Source organism: Lepisma saccharinum, chromosome 3, assembly GCF_977018435.1.
Source record: "Lepisma saccharinum chromosome 3, izLepSacc3.1, whole genome shotgun sequence".
Lineage (NCBI taxonomy): Eukaryota > Metazoa > Arthropoda > Insecta > Zygentoma > Lepismatidae > Lepisma > Lepisma saccharinum.
In genome coordinates this window covers 67,920,680-67,947,434 of record NC_139231.1, presented here as the reverse complement: position 1 = coordinate 67,947,434, position 26,755 = coordinate 67,920,680, and the positions used below count along the sequence as shown (strand labels likewise).

At 41.6% G+C, this 26,755-nt stretch overlaps 1 protein-coding gene across 1 annotated transcript in view; it reads right to left on the bottom strand.

Moving 5' to 3' along the window:
- The window catches only part of LOC145985564 (kinesin-like protein KIF26B), a 968,206-nt gene that overhangs the window by 10,595 nt on the left and 930,856 nt on the right, over positions 1-26,755 (bottom strand). The window contains exons 6-7 of the mRNA XM_083119635.1: positions 25,212-25,412; positions 16,608-16,701 (exon numbers count right to left, since the gene is read on the bottom strand). Coding sequence (XP_082975761.1) covers positions 16,608-16,701; positions 25,212-25,412 — 295 coding nt within the window. The remainder of the gene's footprint in view (positions 1-16,607; positions 16,702-25,211; positions 25,413-26,755) is intronic.

Here is a 26,755-nt window from a genome sequence, read left to right as displayed (position 1 = left end):
GAACAGCAACAGTTTAGACAATCGCCATTTAGAATTCAGGAAACATATATTCATGCAGCTGTGCGATACAAAAGGTTTGTTCGTTAATCTTTAAGATCTGATTATAATAGATAAAAGCCTTTCAAGTATGGCTACTTTCTTCCCCTCTTTTTATACAACAGGGGTTTCCAACTGGCGGCCCGCGGGCCGCATGCGGCCCCCGTTGCCTTTTTCTGCGGCCCGCGAAGCCAGTTTGCAAAATACCTTAATTTTATGTATTTTTATTAAAATACGTTCTTTTTTTACTAAAGGAACGGATGTTCTGTGAAAGAAGAAAATATCACAGGTAGAATTTATTTTGCAGTCAATAATGATAATCAGAAGAATCTAAAGTGACGTAACTTTCTCTTCACACCAAGCACTCTATCCCTTCCCTATGTGGAATGAACTCTGCCGCTTCCGTGAAGGCTTCACTCTTTGTGTTTAGAAACAAGCTGCAGAGAGGCGCTGTAGAGATCTGTTTTACTACGTACAAAGTACGAAGAGATTTCCAGTGTTCCAACTGGGATTGTACTGTGACTGATTGTTAAAGTTTGTGCAAATATCGAAATGAGCAATATCTCCAAAAAAAACGTATAATTGAAAATTAAAATAGCTTCTCTCCAACTTGAATTGCGTGATTTGCAAGGCGATGTGTTCCTTCAAACTAGGCAAGAAAAGGTTGCGGGGGTTTTTCGAATACCTTTCAAAAGAACGCTTTCCAAACCTTCGTAGTTTTGGGCAAAGAATGACATCGTCGTTTGGCAGCACATACACGTGTGAAAGTATTTTTTCTTCAATGAAGTTCATCAAGAACCGCTACAGAAGCAGACTGGCAGATTCTTCACTGCTTCACCTTCTGAGACTTTCAAATACAGAAATTCAAATACAACTTTAATAAAAGAAGCAGATCGGGCTCAATTTTCACATTGAGCACTTACTATGAAGAATTCTTATTTGTATGGTGTGTCTTTAATTTCTTTCAATTCATCAATAAGTATTGGGTTTTTGTGAAGTAAATGGTAATTATACAATTTTGATTTGAAATTCCATTGTTTTATTGCCTCATTTTAGAAATTTAGCTCATTCGAAAGTTCTACATTTTCAGTTCAGTACTTACAATTATTGTAATTTTTAATCCCCCTCCCAAAAAAAATGCGGCCCACCTATCAACTGCTGGATATAATTTTGGCCCTCGGACCTTAAGAAGTTGGAAACCACTGTTATACAAGATAAAGCAGTAATGTACAGCTAGTTAAACCAAATAAAGAGCGAATAGAATGGAGAAAAAATTGAGAAAGAGGAACACTATTTTCTGAACGGAAGGCGTTAAAACAGTGGCGCGCTCTAGTGTGAAATCTTGCATACTTAAATCGCTCTCTTCTCCGTGCAAGGAAGTGCTCCTGTCTTCCCCGACGATTAACGCTAGCAATAAACTTTTTCCTCAGCGCAGTCAATAGATTGTTAGAAGGCCACTGCAACGTAACAGGCATTGGAAGCCGGTTGGAATGAGCACTGACGCCATGAGGTGAACCAGCATCGCGCGGACGTGGACGAAAGCATTTCCAAGCTAAGAAAAAACGCGGACCGAAAAGAAAGCAAGCTCAAAAACGTATGTAACAAAACGCAGCCGTAATTTCATTAGCTTTTTCAAAGCTCATGGGAGGAAAAAAAAGGGGAAAGTCGCTATTGTCTAAACCTCTATTTAATTTGGCAATTAAGTCACACTCTTTGTTCGACAATGCCACGCTCTATATTTGCTTAAATTTACAACCGCGGTGTGCGTACAGAGGGTGTTAATGTTCCCTCTCTCTCTCTCCTGGTGGAGCAGAGTTAGGAAGGAAAGGTGCTCATTCGAATCCAGGCATTCTGTTGTGTGTTTGTTGCGCTGGTTGTTTTAACCGCAAATAGAATACAGAATTTACTGTTTCGTTTTAACGCAAACTGCACGAATCGTTGGATGTTTTTCGTTGCCAACAAGAATTATCGCAATACCTAAAAATGAACAGCGAGAGCGCAATGAATACAAAGCATATTTTAGTTTCTCTTTTGGGTTATTTATTATGTAATTACATTAAGCTCTGGAGCTACGAAAAAAACACGGAATGATGTAATGAACAATGCTTTACAGCTGCAATAACATGTTTTACTAGGAAAAGAAAACTGCATTGTTGATCAGGCTGAATTTTGTCCCCGTTCCTGAGGAATGTGTTTCATCATAGCTAACTCAATCTTGCCGATTCATTTCCTCAGCTGGCATTTTCCTCTGAAAGAGACAAGGTACGGCAGCAGACTTCGAAACTGGATTCCACCTTTAGAGTTTATGTGTCAGTTGGTCCGTTAGGCGCCAAATTTGATTCAATAATGACAATTTAATTTATGCCCAAAATCACAAGAATTGGACAGTCGACGAAATTGGCGATCTAATAGAATATAAGTTTGTTCTCAAATTTGCTTCATGCACAGAAACACTAATTGGGACTAGGCCTACGGTTTAGAGTGGGATACGAACCGCTATGTGCCTTCACCGGGTATCGAACCAGAGACCAGGGTCGTTAAAGGTCCACGAACCCATAAATTCTAATGGGTTCTACTGAGTTCCGCAACAAGACCGGAATCTTTTTCTCGCACAATTTCAATTCGGTCCAAGTTGAGAATTGTTTCATCGATAAAAAAGGTTCCTGGAACATATTTAAATTGATCCGGAGAAAAAGATTCCTGCACAGTATTTAAATTCATTCGGAAAAAAGGGTCCTGGACAGAATTGAAACACTTTACAGACAAAAAGTTTCCTTACGGTCCAGAACCCATTTACGCTCGCTGAATTTCTCTCCTGGACCGGAATTGAATTTATTTAAAATTCCTGGACCTTTAACAACCCTCCCGAGACCCCTTGATTACAAGCGACGACGTTACCAACACTGTAGGGGGAGGCTTAATAGATTATGATAGGCCCATAACTAAAATTACAGTCGTATTTTGCGACTTGGTTGCACAGAAATGGCTCGTTCTGATCTCGATAGGTCTCCAAAGGTCTGGACCCGACAGGTCTTCATGCATCTCTAGGTGGACCAAATTCTACAGGGAAAACACACGAACACTTCAATTTATACTTTCGGCAGCCGCAAAAACTACACCTTTCGCACAGATATCAGTAGGTCTAGAATGTAATATTATAAACGGAAAATCTGCAGCATGCGAAAACAAAAAAAGCAGAAAAAGTTAAAAATGTCAACTAATTATTAACTTTTGTGAAAGTAAAATGTAATACCTTAGATGTTGCATTCTTGCACAGTTTTACATACAGCGGAAATATTCTGCGGTCCTAATCTTAATTATAAAATTACCATCAGCGGACGATTTATCAGATGTTGACAATGGTAAAATGAAACTACACTGGAAATGTCACGTATTTGGCTTGTAGGTTAAGGGACAATTAAGCGTCCCGAAGATATTTCTCGGGACCCCGAGACCTCTACGTGAAAACCATGGCATCTGGTCACACTAGTCCAGCCCCTCAGGACTTCAAACATCTCGTCGGATATAGTCTCGACATCAAAATGGCGATCTCAGTTCTATCGTCTCAAATCTCGAAAACGTCATCTCTCCAGTGTAGCTTATAAAACCCTTCCTAACCACAAAAACTGGACAGTTATGGAGTGCAACAAGAGGAACGAGTCAAGGGAAGAAGGAGACAAGAGAAGGGATGGAATGAAGGAGAGGAACAAGTACTTATGCGCAATGTTCATCAAGACAAATGGATACATACATCTGCGAGAGAGAGAGAGCTCCAATTATGGCTGCTGCCAATGCGACATGTTTGACTGCCGGGGAGCGAGCTACGATCAAATATTAACAACCGCGCTGGCAGCCATTAAGCCGACGACGGCAGAAAAAAAATGCGCCATGAATTAAACATGCCACGGTCCTACGTGGCTCCTGGTACACCGAGCCGTGAATTATTTGCTTAGCAGTGGCTGCGCCGCCCCCGGGCAACTCTGCACCCATTTAAAGCAGGCATAAAACTTCCGCGAAACAACCAAGTACTGTGGCCGGACCTTGCCGGAGAACAGCTCTGATTATTAACTTTAGCATTCCTCGCTTAAATGCCCCCTTCTAGCTTCTGGAAAAAGGGGGGAGAGGGTTGTGTGCTCGGGAGATGATCCTCGTGGAGCCTTTGAAGTAGCTGGTCCGTCGGAAGCATCCTTGTGCGGTGATTATGTTCGCAGGTTGTTTTTTTTTTTATCTTCTTCGGCGGCCCGTTTACGGGCAAAGCCTAACCGGATGCTGTACGGTGGTTGCAGATCTGCGAGAACACGCTTAGCCAGTTTGGGAAACCAGGTTTCATGCGGTGGATAACCGTAAAGGAATCGGAAGTTGATTTTACACTTATGGTGCGGATGTGTATTTTGTAACTTTCTTATTTTACGTCGTTTCCCTGTCTCTTTAGGCTAGCAGCGATGATGAGTAAAAGAAAGGGGATGACACAAAGACAAATCGATGTCCGTGAAAGGACTCGAACCGGAAGCATTTGGAATATATGAAAGTAGATTTTCTTTTTATACAAGAGATCTCTAGGTCGGGGCTAGTTGCAGCTGTTTTGCACTTCTCCCGCCAACAGTGTCTCCTTCTGAACTGGCTCACGGAAGTGAATTAGTTACATACGAGCACACCCACACGGGCATTATATGCTTTGTATATTGATGAGGGAAACTGAGCAAAAGTTAGACCATCGCCTCTTCACACAGTACACTAACCCAATCGTGCAACCAATACCTAGCATACCGCTGGCCTAGCACCAACATTTCTCCGTCGCTACAGGGTTCGGCCGCCTGATAGAGGTAATCAACCTTGTGGTAGAGGAATGAAATCCTGCAGGGTCAACACATTATGACAGGGAATAAAACGTCGCGTTTGGGATGAAAATAGGACAGTTATCGTAGATCACAAAAACCGTCGGGATGAGCGCGGTAAGCGCCGCGAGCGAGTTGAATCTGCGGGTAGCCAGCGGCGATTGGGCCAGGTAATTGTGGAGAGAGCTCTGTCTTCTTCATCTTCCCTCTTCTCGGCCAGGCGGGTCAACGACTTAAACTTAACCTCTCCTTTCTTCGATCTACATCCTTGTGTCTCCAGCGATCCCCTTCACTAAATGGGAGTCGCGCTACAATATATTGCAGCGGTTTTGGAATTCTCCCAAATAAATCGCCTTATTATTTTTTCTTATTACTCACATATTTGTGAAACGAGTATCACCAGCACCTAAATAGCAAACTGATCTGTGGCAACGTACGTAGCGGAAAGGTACAGGCGATGCTGGTAAAAAGAAAATTGTTAAATTCTGAGTACTGTATTCAATCGAACACTATTAATTTGTACTCGCTTCTGATGAAATCGTACTGACAATGTGGTTTTGTTAAAAGACAAATCTATATTCCCCCGCGTCCGTTACACCTTCAAAACAAAAGTCTTTAGAGATAAGAGACGAAAAATATGGAAGGAACGAACACACCAATCCGAGCTCCTATCACTCGATACCTTACAGAGAGGTTATTTGTTATATATTTATGTTTATCTATTTACCTAAAGTTTCAGGCACAGTACTGAATAACCATTTTATACTGAAACCATAACAGCAGGAAAACAACAAAACAATGCAATACAAGTTGGTACAGAAAAAAAGTTACACATACATTCTTAATCTTTAGAAGCTGCGTTCTGGCAAGAATATTTCAACGTTTGAAGGCACATTATTATACAAAGTGAGGAAGCCTATAAAGAGAGATCACTGTAGAAGGGAGTGTCTTGTAGTCCTATTGTGAAAAAAGTTCCCGTTGCCGGTTACCGTGTGCGTACTCGCAGATGAAATTGGTTAATTAGAAATTCAGTTTTCATTTTGCCATTCATGATTTTATGCGAAACATGTCATGGAAATTAGTTCGCGACGAATGTGTGGTGGTTGGATATTCAAGACAGACATAATATCCTAAAATTTACGATATTATACCAGTAAAATTAAAAGTCTGTCTGTTAATCTACAAAAAAGCAACCGTTTTGTCGTGAGACGTATTCATGTCGTCACCTTTGTGCTGTGGCTAGAATGAATGAATGAATAAAACGTCAGTAACCGCTTGGAATATTGGTCACAGAGACAGGCCAACTCATAAGTTACGTTGATAAATAATAATGAGAAATGCCAGTTGCGTGCACAATAAATATATTCCTACACTGATTTGGCTTATCTTACATCGCTTTTCTACCACTTTTGACTAATCGCGAAGATGAGGGTGAGTGATGATATGATGAAACTGATGAAGAGACACTCATTAGGAACACCCCATGTCCAGACCAGGATTCGAATCCGGGACCCTGGCGTCGTATGCTAACCACTCAGCTACAGAGGTCGGAACATCTACTTATTTATTTCTTTGAACTGAACCAAAACTTGAAATATACAGCGCGCTACGACGCCATCCCAGCCAGGGCATGGGTGTTCTTTGTAAATGTATTTTCTTCAATTTCATCATATCACTCATCCTCATCTTCGCGATTAGTCAAAAGTGGCAGAAAAGCGAGATAAAATCAACCAAATCAATCAATGAATCAAAACTTGAAATGCATCAAATCAAAGTTGATGTCCTTCTGGTGCATCAACTGACACAGATGAAGGTGTAATTTCGTTTTCTTTGAGATGGTCGCGTCTGATCTTCTCAGCTGGTGCATCTATCGAACGTAACAGTAGCTGACAATAGTAACCTTTAATGCATCTCTGCATGTATTTCAATGCACCAAAAGTGCACAGCAGTTTATGCACATAAATGTGTTGCCGGAATCAACATATTTGCGACAAATGACACATTTGGAGTTCTGTGTGCGTAATGCAAGATTTTCTCGTGAGGAAGCGGGGGGGGGGGGGAGAGACGGAACGGGGAAGACGGGCGATACATCCCACCACTTGAGCCTATCGTGTTTATCCAGCAAATACAACGCTTCCATGATGTCCCAACGTAAACACACCTTTCACCGCAGCGTCGCCATCCACCCATGCATACTAACGAGTCTCGGGGACGCGGAAATTCAATTTGCGAGGGAGAAAGAATTCGACGGAACTTTCTCCAGAAAAACACAATCTTCTTCCCTCCCCGGGAAATGAGAAGGAGCGGGAGATATCAATCCATTGCTCTGAAGCGGAATGCTGCATTGTGTTCCGCCGCGAAAGCAATCGCTGATTTACATGCAAACGCAATTTTAGGAGGTCGTTATCGGAGCCGAAGAAACACGTTTGGATACAGATATTATTTAAGAAAGCGTGGAGAAGCAACGTCGAGAGGATTCAAGGGGGAAGACTGAATTCTATGAAAGCCTTATGAATAATGTTCGAGAAGACGCGGAGGCGCTAGGCAAATAAGTTGCTTAGAGAGTACGGTGGATAAGGGTGGTCTGAGAATAGACACTCGGCGCACAGTCTCGTGAATAGAAAAGAATGGGTGCTTACTAAGCAGGCATCTTTCGGTCTGATGGGTACTTTTACAACCAATACTTGTTACAGATATAATGAATCAATAAGAAATAACAAGCAGCATCCTCAGGCTCGTCTTGTATGAATGAGGAAGTGTTCTCGATCAGATGAATGGGGAAGGCTTTCTCGCTCTAATAGCAAATCTCTTTGTTTAGTCTCGATCTCATATCTGTTTCGAGGATAAAGTTACGATCTCTTCCGAGTCTAGTATCGAATTTCGAAATAGTAGATATAAGAAATGAAAAAAATACTTATTACAACTTACTAAAATAAACGTTTTTATACACCAAACAATGCATGTAACCCATGTGTAAAGAGTCAGACGGTCAGTCCCTTGGTATATCTGAATGAGTCTCATATTAAGATCAGTTTTGAATTCGGTGACATTTTCCAAAACACATCTTATATTCTGGTTTTCTCAAGACATAATCGAGACGAAACTTTGTGATTAAGTCTCAGACCCTCCAAGACACTGGTCACCTTCTTAACCAGACTCGAAGATTCTGGTCTCGTTCTCGACTAGATTTTAAAAATGGTAGTCTCGGTTACATCTCAAAAATCGCTAGCATTCTTGTTTTCTTGATACGTAGTGCTCCCTTCGATCGACACGAGACAAAATGTGAGGAGGATAGAAAGGAAGGGAGAAGTAAATGAGAGGAAGCGGTCGGGGTCGTCTTCGAAAATAGCATCTCAGCATTCGGCCGAAGGACTGAAGGAAACTACTAGAAATGTCTCAGCCCAGCCGGTTTATGCCTGGGACCTCCAGCACACAAGTCACACAAGATCCTTGCATGATATTTAAATGAAAAATATTTATTCAACGTATTTGCAAATGAACGAAACAAAATAGATGTACAGGGTGGTGCAAAAGTAGGTTGATATATACCAAGTACGCAAAGACCGTCAACCTACTTTTGCACCACCCTATATAATATCTGCATGTAACATCTCCAAGCCAGAGGCTGGTGCTGATTTCCATGAGTTTCAAGATTGCCAGTCAGTATGAATCCTACTAGTGCCGTTAGAGCACTTCTCACTTGTTTCTTACAAACTTTTGCAACGATGATGGAGACAATGCTTAGAAGACGAACAAGCATTCCTAAATACGATGTCCCCCTTTTAACAAACCGCCACAGAGAGATGAAATACAGAAAGGGAAACACGACAAAGAAATATATTAGTGGAAGATGATACGAAGAAATCTTCGAAACGAAAACAAAGGCAAACTGACGTAATTCGTATGTTTTATGCAGACGTAAGCTTCTTTGATGAAGCAGCATCCGCTGAAGGAGCCTTTGTGGAAGAGATCATTCTTCTCCTCTGGACCCTTCTCCCCAAGAGACAAGTCGGACGTCTAGCGATCAAATATTGAAGCTCGGGGATGGATGCACATTTTCCTTTATTACTGTTCTCTTCCCCAAAATGTGTATTCTGGGTGAAGACTCTAGTCTCTACATATCATGATTTGAATAGGGCATATGTTCAAGTCGTTCTTGATCAATGTAAAGAGCAACAAAATGCTTTAAATAGGTTACTTAATTTTCCACGCAACATCACCCGACCCCGCGCGAATGACAGCCATGAGTATCTATCTTCCTCCATCGGAACCTGAATGGCATGGTCTTTAAACTTCGGCTTAGCTGTACCTCCGTCACTGTCCGTACTCTACACCACCTTATATTCGAATGCAATGTTAATTGGTCATTAGCCATTGTCTAGTGCTTTCAACTATACCTATTCTAACACTATGTTTCGAGATAAAACTTCCCTCGTCTTCAGGTGAAATTTATTTTGCCGGTGGTGGTTGATTGATTGATTGATTGATTTAGTTTATTTTACTTCGCGTTTTGTGCCTCTTGGCTAATTTGCGAAGATGGGGATGAGTGATGAAATGATGAAATGGATGAAAATGGACATTCACAAACAACCATACCCGACCGGGATTCGAACCCGGGACCCTTGGCGTCGCAGCGCTTGCCGGTGGTGGGAATCGAACTTACGACAGACCTGTAATTTTACAGGGTGGCTCCTCTAGACCTTGATAATATTCAAGCATAATTCCCGGTTTTCAAGGCAAACTTTCCAAAAATACCAGGGTACAAGCAGATGTTTTCTCTATTTCAATCTTACGAATTACCGCCTCTCACCCCCCACACACAAACAATATAAAGGGTCTTTGCGATTCCAATTTATCAAAAAAAATTAATTCAATTGAACGGTGTGTGCATGTAATATTTAATATAAATTGCGGGGTTTACATGTGCCATTTCACATGCTCAGACTCGAAATACATCTAAAAACACAAGTCACAAATGCTACTGGATATATTAATCTACGAAAAATTGTTAACCGTATAAGAATTTCACATTTTAATTTACCTAATCCACTTTCAAGATATCTTGCAATAATCTTCCGTCTGTCCTCTGGAAAGGAAACTAACAAAGCAAACGGATTGAGAGAATTCAGTTCTATTTTCCACGAAGGTCTCTTTTCTTTCCTTCCTCGATAAAAATAAAAGCTGAACTGTGAAAAACTTGCCTCAGCGCATTAATAAATATGTATAAATTCAATGGGATTTGAATTCGTGAGAGTTGCAATTTTTCACGTCTACGGAGAACAATTCAAGTGGAATGCATGCATAATTCCCGGAATTCAAGGTATTCTTTGTTTTACTACAAGTATAGTGATTAAACCAATTACTCCATGGCAACCCCCTGAATGGAGCAAAAATGGTTCTCTCTCGAAACGTAGTGTTAGAATAGGTAAAGTTTAAAGCACTATACAATGGAAAATATCCAATTAACATTGCATACTAATATACAATCATTGTCACTAACACTCAAATTACCTTGTATTCGCTTCGTTACAGTCTTACCGTAACTAGAGCACCGGTTTCCGCGCCGAATCTACGACTTTTGCGACGCCGTCGTTTGCGACACTAGCATTTCTGCCGTCATATGCGACACTGTATGGAAAATATATTCCATGACAGTTGCGACACCGTCATCTGCGACACAAAGTGTAAATAGCTTCCAGTCACACTTTATCCAGGCTTAGGACTGGCAGCATCATGGAAGCTGGTGTGTTTTTTAAAATTTTTATTAGTTTTCCTTCACACTGGCATCATGGAAGCTGGGTGTTTAAAAGCTGGATGTATTTATCCTTTGTCAATGACGGATTGTTAAGATCCCTTGTCAGTATAGGAGCAGACTGCAATCCCTTGTCAATGTAGAAATGTAGAATGCGTCGTTTCTCTTGTAGTTGAACCACCATCTTACTATTTTCATTCTAATTTCTGAACGTACGCCATTCTCCTCAAAAAGCGCTTAAGATCTCTATGCATTTCATAGTCGGCAAACGCTCTTTGTATTCTCTCATCTAATGTAATGTACTGACGTCGTCTACGTTTCCTTTTAAGATTCAAGGCCCTCCTCTCCCATAAGTAGTCGTTGCACACAGCTTCCAATCTTAAAGTCTTCACTAATTGGTACACGTTAGGACTTGAGTTTTCCGTCAATAAATTAACTGTATGGTTCCACCCCTCGACTGTATTGTTAATCCTGTGCCGCTGTAGGGAGCAGTTCCACATGGAAATGTCGAAAACAGAGTTGTTCATCTGTTTAACGAAATAATCCAAAAATTTTCTCAATATGTCGTGGCTTGGCGCATCTTCCATCACACACAGCCATCCATCATCGACGTCAGCCACAGGGAGGTAAGTCAGAGCTGAACACATTCTTATACACAGCCGCACGTCTGGATCTGTTTTGTAATTGTCTGTCAGTCCCAACTCCTGCACCTTTCGCCACAAACATTGGTTAAAGTGATAATTACAACCACTGATCTGAGCATCGGGAAATACTTTCTTCAGAGACGCTATTGCTGCTGCACGTACGCAAATGTCGCTAATTCTGGTAAACAAATTAGAAATCGTAGGGGAAAATTCAAGCAGTGTCGCTTATGACGAAAAAAAAAAAAAACAATTTTTGCCTTAAGTGTCGCAAATGACTGTGTCGGAAATGGAGTCAAGGAACTTTAATGTTTAATTTACATAAAGGTTTGTGTAGCGTTTGAAAATGGTAACTATTTCCGCGTCACACTTTCTTTCAAGTGCATCTTTGCAAATAGACTTCACTCATGTGAAGAGCTCATTATAGGCCAGAGTTCCCGCAAACCAGTGGTCTGTCATGAGCGGCCTGTTGCTGTCAAATTTTACGGTGACTGGCCGTGCTGTTGCACAAATCTTTCGAAAAAATAATCAAACAATATCAGTAAGCTATTCAAGACGTTAGAGGGCCAATTCTTTTCCGCTCGCCATCTATAGATCGGTTGCCTTTCTCTCCCCTCCCTCCCTCCGTTGTGAATGTGGCAATCAAGTGTTCCAATTCCCCTCGCAAAGCGACCGGCGATCTCTCGCCTGCAGAGATAGAAGCACGTACTGTATCCAAGGTTCTTCTTAGTGGGTGAAAACAGCCCCGTCTTCAAGTAGACGACAGACCATCTACTTATGGAAACTGTACTAGGAAAAGCCTTCTGAGGTATTGAACAATTCGCGAATGTTGGAAATAAGAAAGAAAAGGATCGTTTGCTACAAATGAGCAAAATTGGCAACACTAGCCGCCAGTAAAAAAAACCTCATTAGTTTCGTCGATAACTTCATCTTATATTACGATACGTGATTACATTCAACAAACATCAATAGCAATGCAATGGTTATTTACGAACAAGAGAATCAAATGATAGCCAGCCAGCTTTCGTTCTTTCCTAGGTCTTATACTAACCCGCTCAACGCAAATGTAAAGTGTGTTGCGGGTATGCAAGGCGTTCATCAATGCTCCATGATCCTGCACGTTTGACGAATGAACAATTGAGAAAACTCAAACAGGTTCAAACTAAAATTTACTAATCAAATCACCTCTACTATGATACACATCACACAGTCAAGGCACTGACAAGTCATATTACTGACTATCATCTGATATAATTCTTGAAGCTTTCCTGGCAGCGAATATTAAAGAGGTTTTCTAAGGCAATCAATCACCTGGCTGATTGCCCGAGGAAACCTCTTCAATATGAACTGATAGTTCGTGGCTATGACAGGAATTACGGCTGGGGTACTTTCTTTGAACACCAGATACGTGTCTGATCGCACAGTGGCTTAAGGCTGAACCGATAACCATATCCATACCGATACTCTTACCGATTACCACGGATACCGATGCTTGAAGAGTGTAACAAACGTGGTTCAAAAATACTGATTAATAAAAAAAATAAACATTCAACTCCAATCATAGTATACATCAATTTACCAGAGTCTTGCTTCATAAGATTTAAGATTTACATCAGCATATTAAAATACTTCTTATGTAATCACAAAATCGACATTTTTCACAAACTCCTGGTGCAAAATAAAAGTTCAAGTATTGCCTAATTTCCAAGATAATTAGAATCCGTGAAATTGTCAAGACTGCAGTTTTGTCAACGCAGCGGAAGACAAAAACGTCAGAAAAGCATCCGCAGATATTGATACACACGCTAAAATTCCTATAGTTTGTATTACCTTTTGGCAGATGAAATAGTAATAGTGGCAGTACACGATGCAAGATTCTTTTCCAGTCGTTGGAATTTTATTGTATTTTCAGTAAGTCGCTAACAACGGTAACTTTCTCCTGACTGAAAAAGACGTTACGCAGCCTTGCAACGAAACAATCGTGTCCTAATTCGCTAGGAGAACGAGATGGCATTTGAACGTAACTGCCGCAAATGGGCAACAGACCACCAACAACGACACTAAAAGAAACTGTAGAAACAGCCACTCGAACAACAGATGAAATGCGAAACCGCCATTCCTCCCCTCCGAGCTAAGGGCCGCGAAGGGGTTTCGGGAAAGGGCCTCGAGCAATAATTTCCAAATGTGTTTTCTTCGTAATTAAACAGCCAAAACTCTACTCTCGCAACGACACCTCTGGGAGCAATCGTGCCCTTTGATCGGGACAAGCTTTTTAAATATGAAAAGGGGAAAGAACTTCTCCGCGGAGTTACCTACAGATGCGAGCCGGAAGACAGGATGCTGCGTCAGGCCGCCGACTGTGTAATTCGATTGTGGACATTATTTCCGAAGACAATACATGTCAAGTGTTCTTACAATTCAATATCATTGTTATTAGTCACTACTATCAAATGATATGCATGAGAATCCATTACTTTGGTTTTACTCGTATTCAACACATCCAACATGTTTTTCTACACTTTTAGGATAATCGCGACGTCGAGAATGAAAGTGGTGATGGTAATTGGTAGACCGAGCCTCCCGATGGTGAAGTGCTAAAACTGTCCTTGTAACCAAAGGATTCCCGATTCGATACCCGGTAAACAGACGTTAAACTGTAGTTCCGATTAGCCTATCTAAGCATAAATTGGACTTAAAGCCAACATTAATGGACAAAAAATGGACATGCTTATAAAATTGTTTTCACAAGTGAGAATTTTCTGCCGAAGTATAGGCAGTTTCTCTCTACTTAATACTTCCCATTAGTCCTCTCTGCCCCTTTAACTGACATTCACTAATACAATGCATAGTGGAAATTAATCGAAGGACTTGTTCGACTAGTGTTAGTAAAATAATCGGAACACAAGTTTCGGACTGTACGAAAAGCAATGGAGATAATTTGTATCTAACTAATAACAAATGTGTTATCAAACTCAGAAATAGAAAACACGATTGTTGAATCCTTTTCATAAATTACAGCTTCAATTTATAGTATTTTTGTATCCTTACATGAAACCATCTTGTAGCTTCATATTTAAAATGTCGTTACTATTATGCAGATAGTATTTTGATTATTTGATTTGCTTTATTTTACTTCGCTTTTTGTGCCACTTTTGGATAATTTGCGAAAATGGGGATGAGTGATGATACGATGAAATTGATGAATGGACACTCGCAAACATCCATGCCCAGGCCGGGATTCGAACCCGGGACCTCTGGCGTCGTAGCGCGATGTGCTAACCACTCCGCCACGGGGGCTGGCAATAGTATTTTATAACGCCCATCCCAAGTCAGGTTAATTTTGTATCTTTTACTTGTGAGAAGGAAAGTAGTTGGCTGAGGGATGCGCCAACACTTATCTCTGCATCCTGACTGTGGCACTGACTGGTCAAATCTCTGTTGCACTATACTTAATGTATCACACTGACAATTTAATTCTTATGAGCTTCCAACGATTGGAAGCCCATAATAATTGGTTATTTGCTCAGTGTTTTCAGACATGGTCGGATCGGTCAACACATTGGCTACCTGGCGAACAGATAACACAACACTACCCTGCAAAATTCAGGTCACTAACAAGTGTTTGGAATCTGAAGGGTGAATCTTATGGTTTTTCATACGCTGATTCCAAATATGACCTCCATTTTTCTCTATCACGTAAGGATTTTTCACAAAGTGAATCATAAATGCAGGGAAAGTGCCCATTTGAAGTTTTTTGGTTCATAAATCGTCAAACAAATGTAACCTAAAATACAAAACAGCTGCAAAATATTGTTTAAAAGATTGCCTGTAGGCTATAAAATAATTATTTTTATTTATTATTATAATATTATATAATTATTTATTATAATAATTAAAATACCATTGCCGACACTTACCGGCACTATTGCTGCTTGTTTCTTTTTCCGTGGAAACTCTTTCTCTCACTTTGTCCCTTGTGGGTGGATAGCGGAATATATCTGTGCAGCATCTGACATGTTTGTGTTCCCCCTTCCCTGGTACCTACGTTCCATCTCTTTGATATTTTGATGAACTTTCTCCCTGTGCTCGTCGCTTACGGACGGCACCCTGATACTCGGGAATGTAGTCCAAATGAGAATTCAGAAAGTGCAATTTGAAACTCATGGAACAACCCAAATCTCTGAATTTTATAACTTCCATTCCTCTGGGATGGAGTGGGTATCACACAGCCCTACGATGTCAGAGGTCCCGGGTTCGAATACCGGATGGGCATGGATTTTCTTTAAGCGGGCCCTTCATCAATTTCCTTACATCAAGCTTAATATGAAGTGGAGGAAGAAGGACTTTGCTAGGATCAACCAGACTTTCTCGTATTACATTTTTACTCCCAGGTTGCAACGAATCCGTAGATAGCCACATTTTTGGATCCAGTGACGGGCCCTCCCTATCCCGGCTATATCTGGAAGCAGAGGTACTTGACGTAATCTATCTTTGCCTCAGAATCTTGAAATTGTTTTTGGATCACCACATTATTGCCCACCCGTGTTTATTGTATTTCAGTTTTGTGAGAATTACAGATAGGTTCTCGGAGCTTTCCTCCAGATACACACAATGACCAACTGGAACGGTGGCATACGTACTACCATTATGGATAGGCACTGCTTTGAGGCTTCTCTTGGAGGAGTCGATGAATAGTCACCAATTCTTAACCTCATATTGTACATTCAACCTCTCCATCAACCCTGGGGCATTGCAAAAGTGTACTAGGCTTCCTTCTTCGGAAAAAATATCGAATGGAATATGCTTCTCTCTTTCTGAACCATGAGAAAAAGGTACCCGGTGCTAATATATTATTTTGCTTTAGACGTGAACCTAGGAATTCTGCGGAATCTTTTGAAAGATTTCCCCTTAACCGTTTACTAGATATACGAGAGAGGTTGAAAAAAATCATAGAGTATTTGATTTTGCAAGCAAATAACATCTTATTTTTTCATTGGAGTATTTAATTCTGTCAAATGGACAGTGTAAAATAATGTTGTGATGTAATATTATTATCCACATTTGCATTATTTTTGCCTATTTCTACCAGTTTCTTGACCTAATTTAAGAAACCGCAGTTCTCCCACCCAACGAGCAGATTTGTAGAATAGTGGTTTACAGCGCTGATTAGAAAAGGTGAAGGCAATGAACAAAATATGATATTGTGACGAAACCTTGCGTGATGTGACGTTTCTGATACTTTTTCTGAAATCAGTAGCCAAAACTCGAAAGGAATCAGCTATGTTTCCAAACACTTTCTTCATTGAAGGGTAGTGTAATAAGAAAACACTGAAGACCACTCACCTAATTTGGCATGTCCGAAGCAGAAGAGGCAGCCGTCCGTTCCGTTGATGACGGCATGGATGACGTCAGTTAAGGCACTGGAGCAAATTTCCGTCTGGAAGTAAAAAACAATTATTAATAATATTAATGTCTTGAAGCCCAATACCACAATCAACCAAGTAGGGCTAAAAATACATTCACAAGGAAACCCATTACGAACGGTCTGCATGGCGTTGTTAAAGCATATCATGAGATCCTTGTTCAGATCTACTCACCTCCCTTCAGCTTGCACATGAGCAAGGGGGCAAGAGTGCCTACCCGAGAATTAAAACCGGTCGTGGACGTTCAACCGCCAACGACCAGCTTATTTACTTTGAACGACTACTAAAACTTAGACAATGCCAGCAACCACCACCATAAACGTTTCTTCTGATGGGCTCTTTCAATTGCAACTGTGTGCTAGTCCGTGCCCTGCCGACCGTTCATGATGGGTTTCCTGTCTATTCTGGCTTTCTATACTGAAAGCTTCCGCCTGGAATCGAACCCGGAGCCCATTCGATAACTCCGAACCCATTACAAAATACGTAGAAAAAGTGACTACAAAGTATTTCCTTCACTAAAAAATATAATGTGGTTCTGTGGTCTGCCAGGGTCCTGTTCGAGCCCTTTCCTGACTTCGGATTAACAGATAAAGTTATTGTCACATTGGATCCAGTTTCTACAGAACTTTTACTCTGGTCTCTCGGGTTCGACTGACGGACGTCCTGGCGATGTGGTGATCACATTGCATCAGAGAAATCGTCATGCTGGTAGAGTTTGATCTGCAGAACGTACCGAAATGACCGTTGAAATGTCATTGTTAGAAAACCCTTTATTGAGAAAAAATCATGGAGAGGACGAAAGGCGTGATTTAATTGAGGTTTGGGAAGATTTTTTATGGTTTGTGCACATCTTTAAGAACAACAAATTGTAGTTCATGCTTTGTAACTTCCCTACAATCTAAGCCATAATTTCGCGCCTCTCGATTGTAATAGTTCTTGATGTGTTCCACGATGGTTTACGATCGTAAACAAGACAATAAACTTTTCATTGTGCGCTATTGTCATCCAAGGAAGTCAAGTATGAAGAGCTACACTTCTGGAGAATTCGGCTGAGAAAAACAAAAAGATTTGGTACCATTTGATGGTCTGTGGCGGCCGTGCACGTCAGAGATCGGCGCCACTGTGACCGCCCATATTTATTTACATGGCATTGTTTCTGTTGTCGTTTTCTGCCCTGTAAGCCAGTGTAAAAGTCCGGATGACCCAACGTGACCATAGCCTAAAGGTAAAGTTCATGGCCCCGGACTTCCTGGATAGAGACTGAGGGGAAAAATTGAGATATCGTTGGTTCAGAGACAGTTGGATATGGATGGTGTGATAAGGAGAGTGTATTCGGAGACAGTGTATGCACCACGCTTCATTGGCGAGGTATGATGAATGCAAGACATATTCCCATGGACCAACTGGAGTCATCGTTTTTTCTTACTCCAAAATCAACCTATCAAGATTTAGGACGTGTCCGAATCGGCAGCTGCTGCCACCTAGAGTACCGTTCCACTCCCTCGGAATCCTCGCACATTTCTATTCCGAATGCAGAGTTCGAGGGGAGAGGTGGAAGGCACGACAAACGATACGATTGACAGTCGTATAGTAACTGATTGATTGAGTTAAAATTTTTGGGTGCTTCGTTACGTATGGTCATTTTTCAGCCTTCTAAGTATACGAAGAGAAATCCCCTTATCGATATAATTTTACCTTAAAGTTAAAAAGGGGTGTAAAGAGCCCCTTGAAAAAGGTTAAAAGTACAAATGTAAAAGGACTTGTACAGGACAAAAACAACACATTAAAAAAGGCTAGTATAAAACTTCCTCAGAAACAGTGTGAAAAGCTAAAAGCATGTACTAAAACACTGTTATCATCTCCCAACATGAGTGACACAAGTTGCTAGGAAGTTTAAAACCCTTGTCTGTGGAAAATACAAGTAGAATCGGCACATTCGAGAAGAATATGCCGAACACTTAAAAGAACATTACATGTTCGATACAGCGGAGGGTCCAGACCTTGCAGCAAATGACCATGAGTGAGACGGCTGTGTCCAATTCGAAGGCGAGTTAAAATGACCTCATCTCGGCGGGAGAAACGCGACGAGGAACGTCATGCACCAATGGTGGGCTTCATTGCACGAAGCTTGTTTCTCATTACCTCGTTCCGCTTTTCCTGCCACGTGTCAAACAAGGGGCAACGAAACATACTGTAGGTGGACGAGAAATCGGCATATTGCAACTTTCACTTTGTAGAGGCAAGGCTTATTATACAGACGTTTTAAAATCATTGCAATCTGTACATTTTATCGACAACGCTGTATTTAAAAAAAAATTAAAAGAAGAAATTACATGTCACATTTCCAATTTAAGTAGTAAATAGGTGTCAAACATCGTGATCTTTGATTGCCTCCAGTTTCCGTATTGTGCGCCTGCGCGCGGGTGACGTTCGAACTGACATCTACCGGACAAGGTGGTAACTGTAATTCTCTGGAGCCTCTCGATCCGGACGACTTCCACATTCGGACACGGCCCTATTTTTCAAAGGTTAAAACAGTGGCGCTGAACCCCAGAAACAAGGCTCTAGCCAGAGTTCCAAACTTGAACTTCAATTTCTGCCACTAGTCACGGATCTCTGAGCAGACAATTGAAAACTCGCAACCTTACGTCTCCCAAAACGACAACCGAAGGGTAAATAACCCAGAACGAAGACCGAACGACAGACACATCCAAAAGTCAAGCCGCAGCAATATTAACCCGTCACTTTTTTCCAGCTGAACGAAAACGGAGAAGGGGGGGGGGGAGGATCAGCATCCCCATCATCTCGCTCGCGAAAAAAAAAGAACGGACGGATTGTCAGGCACAAAGGTTAAAAAATTTCATTGCTGCAATTTCTCCCTCCCCCTCCCTTTCCGGAGCTAGTTGCGTCGAATCTCAAACTGTCATTTCGACGGCACTTTAGGAGGATGGAGGACGGGTAGGGGAGGAGGTTCTTCGCGAATAACACCATGTGAATGCGATTCATTCCGACACATTGATCGTCAATGGGAGCATTAACCGTACATCATTCAAAGGGGGAGGGGTGGGCGGATTCGCAGTCTCAAATGCAAAAGTCTTGTTCGATACGAAAGTTTTTTGGCATGAGGAAATTTCGAAGTTTCCAATCTCCATCCGAGCATGGAGATGTATCAATCTATACCTGAACGCCGAGCGCAAGCGAGGGAGGGAGGGAGGGAATCTTGGGAGAAACGCTTCCAATAAAATCCCCCCTCCCACTTTCCCCTTATTTATGGAAAACTAACAACCCTGGCGACAGTTACTGCTAAATTGAAATTGGATCGGTTGGAGTTCGTGTAAATAAACCACAAATTCCAGAAAAAAACAGTTCTATATTTATTGTTGTGGATGCTGCAACTAATGGGATGTTCTAGGAGGAACCTCTCTTGGAAATTAGATGTTGAGGATAATTTTCCGGTACATGGCAGATACCGTTTTGAATGAATCAATGGTTTATGCCATGGCGAGCTACCAAGAGTGAATTGAATTTTTATGGTAATTCGGTTTCTTCATAAGAGCTTAAAATTAAATGAGATTAATCTAGATGGACTGGCGGGGCAATGAAAAACAAGTAGCTTTAAACTTCTGTTAGGAAGATCTTTAACCATAAAATGTTCAGATCTTCACATTTTCCTTTTTTTGAGATGTCGGCAAATCACATTGTGGTAACTCGCGGCCAGGCAAGTCGATAAATATAGTTTATGTTATATTGCGCTGCCATTTGGTTGGTGTACGAGCCCATAAATGTTATCTTTCTTGCTCTTATATACTGATACGGACATCGTAAGAGTGTTCTTTCTTCTTTTTTGTTTTGTTTGTAACTTTGCTGTCTAACACACTAATATTCGTAATTATATTGGTACACAAGTGATCGTAATTGTAAAGGTTGGCTTTCACATATTGGAGAATTATTTTTATCATTGCTTCTCGAAATGCTGACCTGACCGTCAGCCTCCTATTGTGAGGGTCCATCAGCATGAAGACGCGAAGCTGCCAAACTTATCCTCGCCTGCAGTGTGAGAACAGCTATTCACGAACCATTGAAAATACCTGCACGAGCTGCCCTTAAGTCCCCAGAAAGAAATCAAAACCACTACATTTAATATCTTAATATCTTGAAATCATTAGCTTGGCACGCAAAAGGTCTCCACTTTTCTGCATGACAAGTAGAAACTGTATGTACAGTCACCGGAAATAAAAATGGGACACCTACATCCTGAAATATTTACTTTCCTGCAAGGCGTTGTGTGTGTTGCCTAACTACGGCGATAAGTGGATTTTAATAGTAAATTTTCAATGCAAACTTCTACCACCGCCGTAGAATTAGGCAACACACACAACGCCTTGCAGGAAAGCGAATATTTCAGGATGTAGGCGTCCCATTTTTATTGCCGGGTGACTGTACATTCATGGACACTTCTGGGCTGTAACACCGCTTTTGACTTTCAATGGGATCATTACAATCCAGAAGTGTCCGTGACTGCACTTTAATCCCAATTGCATGAACTATTGAAAGGTCTCCATTTGTACTATAGACGTTATAATGCAACGCCTACCCCTATCCTGACATTGATATTGATCTGGATAAATCAGGACTTCCACGCTATGCACGTGTGGAGTGCAGAGCGAGCAGCAGCACTGTAGCGTTGTAAGAGGGGCGGAAAGGAGGGAGTGAGCTAGGTAGTAGGCTTCGTCGGTCACGTTTGTGCAGTGGGAATCGTCATCAGATTCGTGAGTAGCGGTGCATTGTGGCAATTTAATCATGATAGAAGAAACAGGAGTTGGTTTCGCGAAAACGAGGACGCCATCACCCCTTCTTCCTCCCCTTACTGGCAGTGCGGCGTGCAGGTAGGAAGTGCGAGCCGCCAAGAACGCCGAAAGAAAGGCGTGGCCTTGGACCGCCGACTTTAGGAACACAGACTTTAGCCACATCCTGTATCTACAAGGTGAAAGACACGTCTCCGTAGGGCAGTAGAGAGGAAGTAACTGTTTCGCAGAACATTTGGAATAATGCTGGAGACACGAGGCGACTCCTTTTAATAACCGCCTTGGGAGCCAAGTTGGAGGAAGGAGACTGCAGATATTTGTGTGCAGCGTGAGACACTTCGTTTCGGAGAACTACGGGGAGGAGGACGTGACGAGCGAAAGGGGAGACTCAAGGGCCCAGTCATGCTCCTCCACCCCCTCTCCCCCCTGCCGGTCTTCCCGGTAACTCAATTACCAGATGCGATTACCTCCGAATCAACGGCTTAATTCACAGCAGGTCCGTAGTAGGACCGAGACGCGCGAGTCTTTTGGAGTAAACAAACAAAAGGACTCCTCCCAGCACGTTTTCGACAAAGTTTTTTTTCTTTTTGTGCGGAAAACGCTACAAACAAACCCGCATAGGACGCAAATAATAGAGCAAACACATTCCGCAGAACAGCCTAATTTTACCCAGCTTTTCTCCTTTTTTGTCCCCAGCTTTGGGTCTCACTTTAGCACTTGTAGAGGCCAGCGAGCGCTCCGTACGGTGCGAGCTTTCCGTCTGCACCATGCTCCTCAAGACTAGTAAGCAAGCAACAGTAGAATGTGGGGGCCGTGCGAGTTGAGAGGCAAAAAATACTGTGGGGGAAGACGCCCTCCTTTGTACAATACCCGACAAGATAGATTTTCAGAACATATAGCAGAGCAAAAATCGCACACAGAGGGACAAAGAGAAAGATAAGGAAATAAACAGATGTTACGCCTTGCTTAATTTGATAAATTTGTTAAATTATTTATAAAGAAAGATAGAAAAATTGTATAAGGTTCAAAGTTAAAAGTTGATGACTAATGGATATGTTATGATAAAAAGAGTGGAATTGATTGTTCCGGTAAACTAAATGTCATGACGTAATCAAATGAACGCCAATTAAAATTTACAAAGATGCTGATGTACTAGCCTTTATGTAAGAAACTAATGGCGGAAGTTTTTAATTTTATACTTATCGATGTACAACTAGTATATTGTTAACTGAAAAAGACGTATCAGAACCTTTTGGATAATTTATCAAATATTTTGTCTTCATAACTTGCTAGTCAGGGCTTCGAGAGTACAGAAATCGGGTATAAATACGCCGAATTTTCATTGCTGTGGAAGTTGTTTCTTGGTATCCGCACCTGCGTGGGTCTGTTTACAGGCCTAGTGTTGAGTCGCTCACACCCCGCAGGTTTTTCATACTGAGTAAAGTTCATAAGAACCATCTCAGGCGGATATTTAAGAAGTTATCGCGTTCAAAATCCGAAATTACCCGGTTTCTCAGTCTCGCGCTCCTATCTATCCCGATGTACACAAATTGACTTACCTTAATAAAACGAGATAAAACTTATATCCGGTGGTTCGAGTCCTTCTTTTCGCCACCTGAGACGGTTCCAGGGCGTACCTTTGGAGTTCCCATGATGCTGAATACAGGAGCTGAGTTCCTGCGACTGTGTGTGTCTGTTAACAGATGCAGTGTCGAGCCTCTCACACCCTGCAGTTGTGGGAACGTAACACAGAAGAAGAAAGCAGCAAACAGAAAATAGAGAAACAGACGAAAAAGAAAAGAATGAAGATGGAGAAGTGATTATAAAAAGAAACTGAAGAAAATGATGAAACGGAAAGAAAGGATGAAATTTAATAATGTTTGCGAGTGCGTGAGAGAGAGAAAAGAGAGAGAGAGAGGGAGAGGGAGAGAGAGAGAAAGAGAAAGATTGTCAGAGTGAGAGATAAAAGGAGTGAAAGAGAATGGGGGAGAGCAAAGGAGTGAAAGAATGTGAGAGATAGCAAGAGTGAAATGTCTGTCGGTGCAGGTATGAGCCTCGCAACTCAAAGATGATGAGAAAGGACTTTAGCAGGTAAATGTCCGGTCACTCCCGGGGTGAGTGCCTGAATAGGGTAAGTTCCATCTTCCCTTGTGTCTGCCATTATCAATCACGACGGTTATGGGTGTAGAAAACATATTTCGTTTCGTTATTTAAACTGGTCAGGTTTGCATCTAAAAAGAAATTCCTTTTGGGGGACACGAGCCAGCGAACGCCTAGCCATTAGGGCTGCGACACGCAAGGAAGTGAGAGTGTGACAGGGAGTGAGAGAATATGGGAGACAGAGAGAATGTGAGGGATAAGGGGAGTGGGAGAGAGACTGTGAGATGGATAAGGGAATAAGAGAAATAATGGGAGAGAGAGAGAAAAAGGGAGTAAGAGAGAATGTGTGAGATAAAAGTAGAGAAAGAATGTGTGTGAGAGCAAGAGAGAGGGTGATTTCGACCTTTGCTTGGGTGTCTTACTCGATTGTTCTGCCACGAGACAAGCGAGATGCGGAAAAATTACTATCATCTTTCGACAAGTTGCATCTCATACTTTAATTCTAATTTTGCCTCTCTCTTTCAAATCCACATCTCTTACAATTTTCCTCCAATTCTGCACATCTCTTTCTAATTCCCTCTTAACTATTCTATTCCTTCAGATTCCCTACATTTTTCTATTCCCTTTTCACTATTCCCTAGAATTCACTACACCAGAATTGGTGAATTTGTATTAGGGTTCTAAAATCCTCAGTACTTGCGACATAAGAGTACTGCATTAGACCACTTTCGCTCGAAAATACTCGATCGAACCTCACACGCTCGAGCGTGATACGCTCGATCGTACCGCACTCGTAGTGGACTGATTGACAACGTCCCATATTTCAGAGCCTAATAAGCAGCACTGTCAACCTAAAACCCATACATGGAAGGAAACCACTCTGCAACTACAATTCTAAATAATAATTCCGTATATTATTATGTAAGGCTCACATAAAATATATGAAAGTATGCGATATCTACAGACCGAAGCGTAAAATGGATACACGTGCTGACAGAGCTGCCTAAGCAATTACAAATATCGTATCACAGTGCAGCAAGTACGTGTATATCATATTGCGAAACAATAGAATGCAGTTATAACATTGAACCGAACATAATTTTAATGTGACAATCGTAAAAACATAAAATGTCAGCCCATAATCATCTATTTCATATTCACATATCTCGGTAAGATATACAAAACTATATTTTAACATGGAGATTATGACTAAATTAACTTATTTTTCAATTTTACTTCGTCTTTTACTTCATTATCCATATTTGAAGGCCCCCTACCATAGACAAATGACAGAAGTAGGTGTACTAATAGAGTTCGAGAGTTCGAGTGTATTTTGCTCGTTCGAACGTTTTTCGCTCGAGCGTAAGACGTATCAATTATGCATGCCATCTAGCGTTGCCCGTGCGAACTATTTGTCGCTCGAGCGAAAACCGTTCATTGAAGCACTCTGCGACAGCTGACATCCATTCAAAACTTTTGTTCACATTAACTTCCAAAGAAAATTAGTTTCATGGATAAAACTTACCTTAAGGTAACTACTTCTCACTAGCTGTTTTGTATGGTAGGAAAGAGTGCAAGATTAGCCGAAATATAAGTAAGAAAGTAAAAAAGAACGTTACCTGCGATTCGTCTTGCGAGAAGATGGCGTCGAAAGCGAACATCTTGGGGGCAGCGACGCCGACGCGCCTGTCCTCCGGGGCTGAAGATCCTCCGCACGCCGCTGGATCGAACAGCGTCACCTGCTTCTTCCGCTTGTCCAGGCTGAGGAACGGGGAGGACGAGTCACCCGCAGAGCCGGCCACCCGCAGCATCACCTTCACCTGCAACGGAGCAATGGAAACGCGTCAGCAACATTCTCAAGCACGACAATGCAACTCCTCATTTCTCTCATATTCATCCAAAACGTACAGTTAAAACGGTAAGAGTTCTAACAAATTAGCTTGAGAGATGAAAATTTCCATTTACATCTTAAAATACGAGTCCTCGTGGATGATTTGACAGTGTTGCCAACTATATTATCTGAAGTGCAATACGTAGTACGACACACTCTTCCTTAGGGTGCATTAGTACGGGCGCTGGCTAGGATTGAGCACGGACCGAGAGGTCTAGTGAATAATATTTCAGAATGTCATACTATTCTTAATTCACTGTAAGAACGAAGTGGTGACTGGTGAAAAATAGTTCCTTTCCTACGTGGTAGTTCAGGTGTTATTTCGCCCATGAATACGTATATTGGCCGTAGTTGTTCAGCTCATAATATAAGGGATTCCACAACTCCAACATAGCAGCTACATGCATCATATCTCTAGGCGCATGATTCCTGCACAGCTGTCATTTGAACAACCAATAGGATTTATCAAAAGCCACCTGTATTTGTTTACATTGACTTCATTCTTACAGGTGATAAAGAATAGGTGACCAGTGATGTGTGAAAAACCATACTGTCAAAGTCGGCGATGGTCGATACCTTCTCGGTGGGGGCTGGGGTGCAAAGTCCCCGCCCTTCCTCAATAATACTCATTGGATACAATGGAAAATAAGAGAGCAAAATAACAAGACGGGTGACCCTTTTCGAAGAGATCCAAATGTCCAGCTCACTTCCTGGTAGTACACCCTGGACTGCATTTTGCAGACTAAAGAGGCTTTCGCGTCTAGACTCACGGCCAGTATAATTATCTATGGCACTTGTGTTGTGTGCCGTCCATATGTGTTTGTGATGGTCCTTTCATTCCTTTCCTCGCATCGCCATTCATCCTCAAAGGGTTTGATTTGGTGTTTTAAGTCCACTTTATGCACAGTAAGGCTAATCGGGACTGGACCTACAATTTAAAGTGGGATCCGAACCACTTGTGCCTCCACCGGGTATCGAACCCGGGACCCCTCGATTACAAGGCAATGACGCTACCACTGCGCCATGGGGGAGGCCCTCATCTTCAAAGGGAATCAGAAGACAATGGAAGTTAGTACAAGACCAGGTATATGTTTGGATTAGTATTTGGAAGGTCTCTGTTGAAATCAGTACGTTTGGATTAGTATTTGGAAGGTCTCTGTTGAAATCAGTACGTTTGGATTAGTATTTGGAAGGTCTCGGTTGAAATCAGTACGTTTGGATTAGTATTTGGAAGGTCTCTGTTGAAATCAGTACGTTTGGATTAGTATTTGG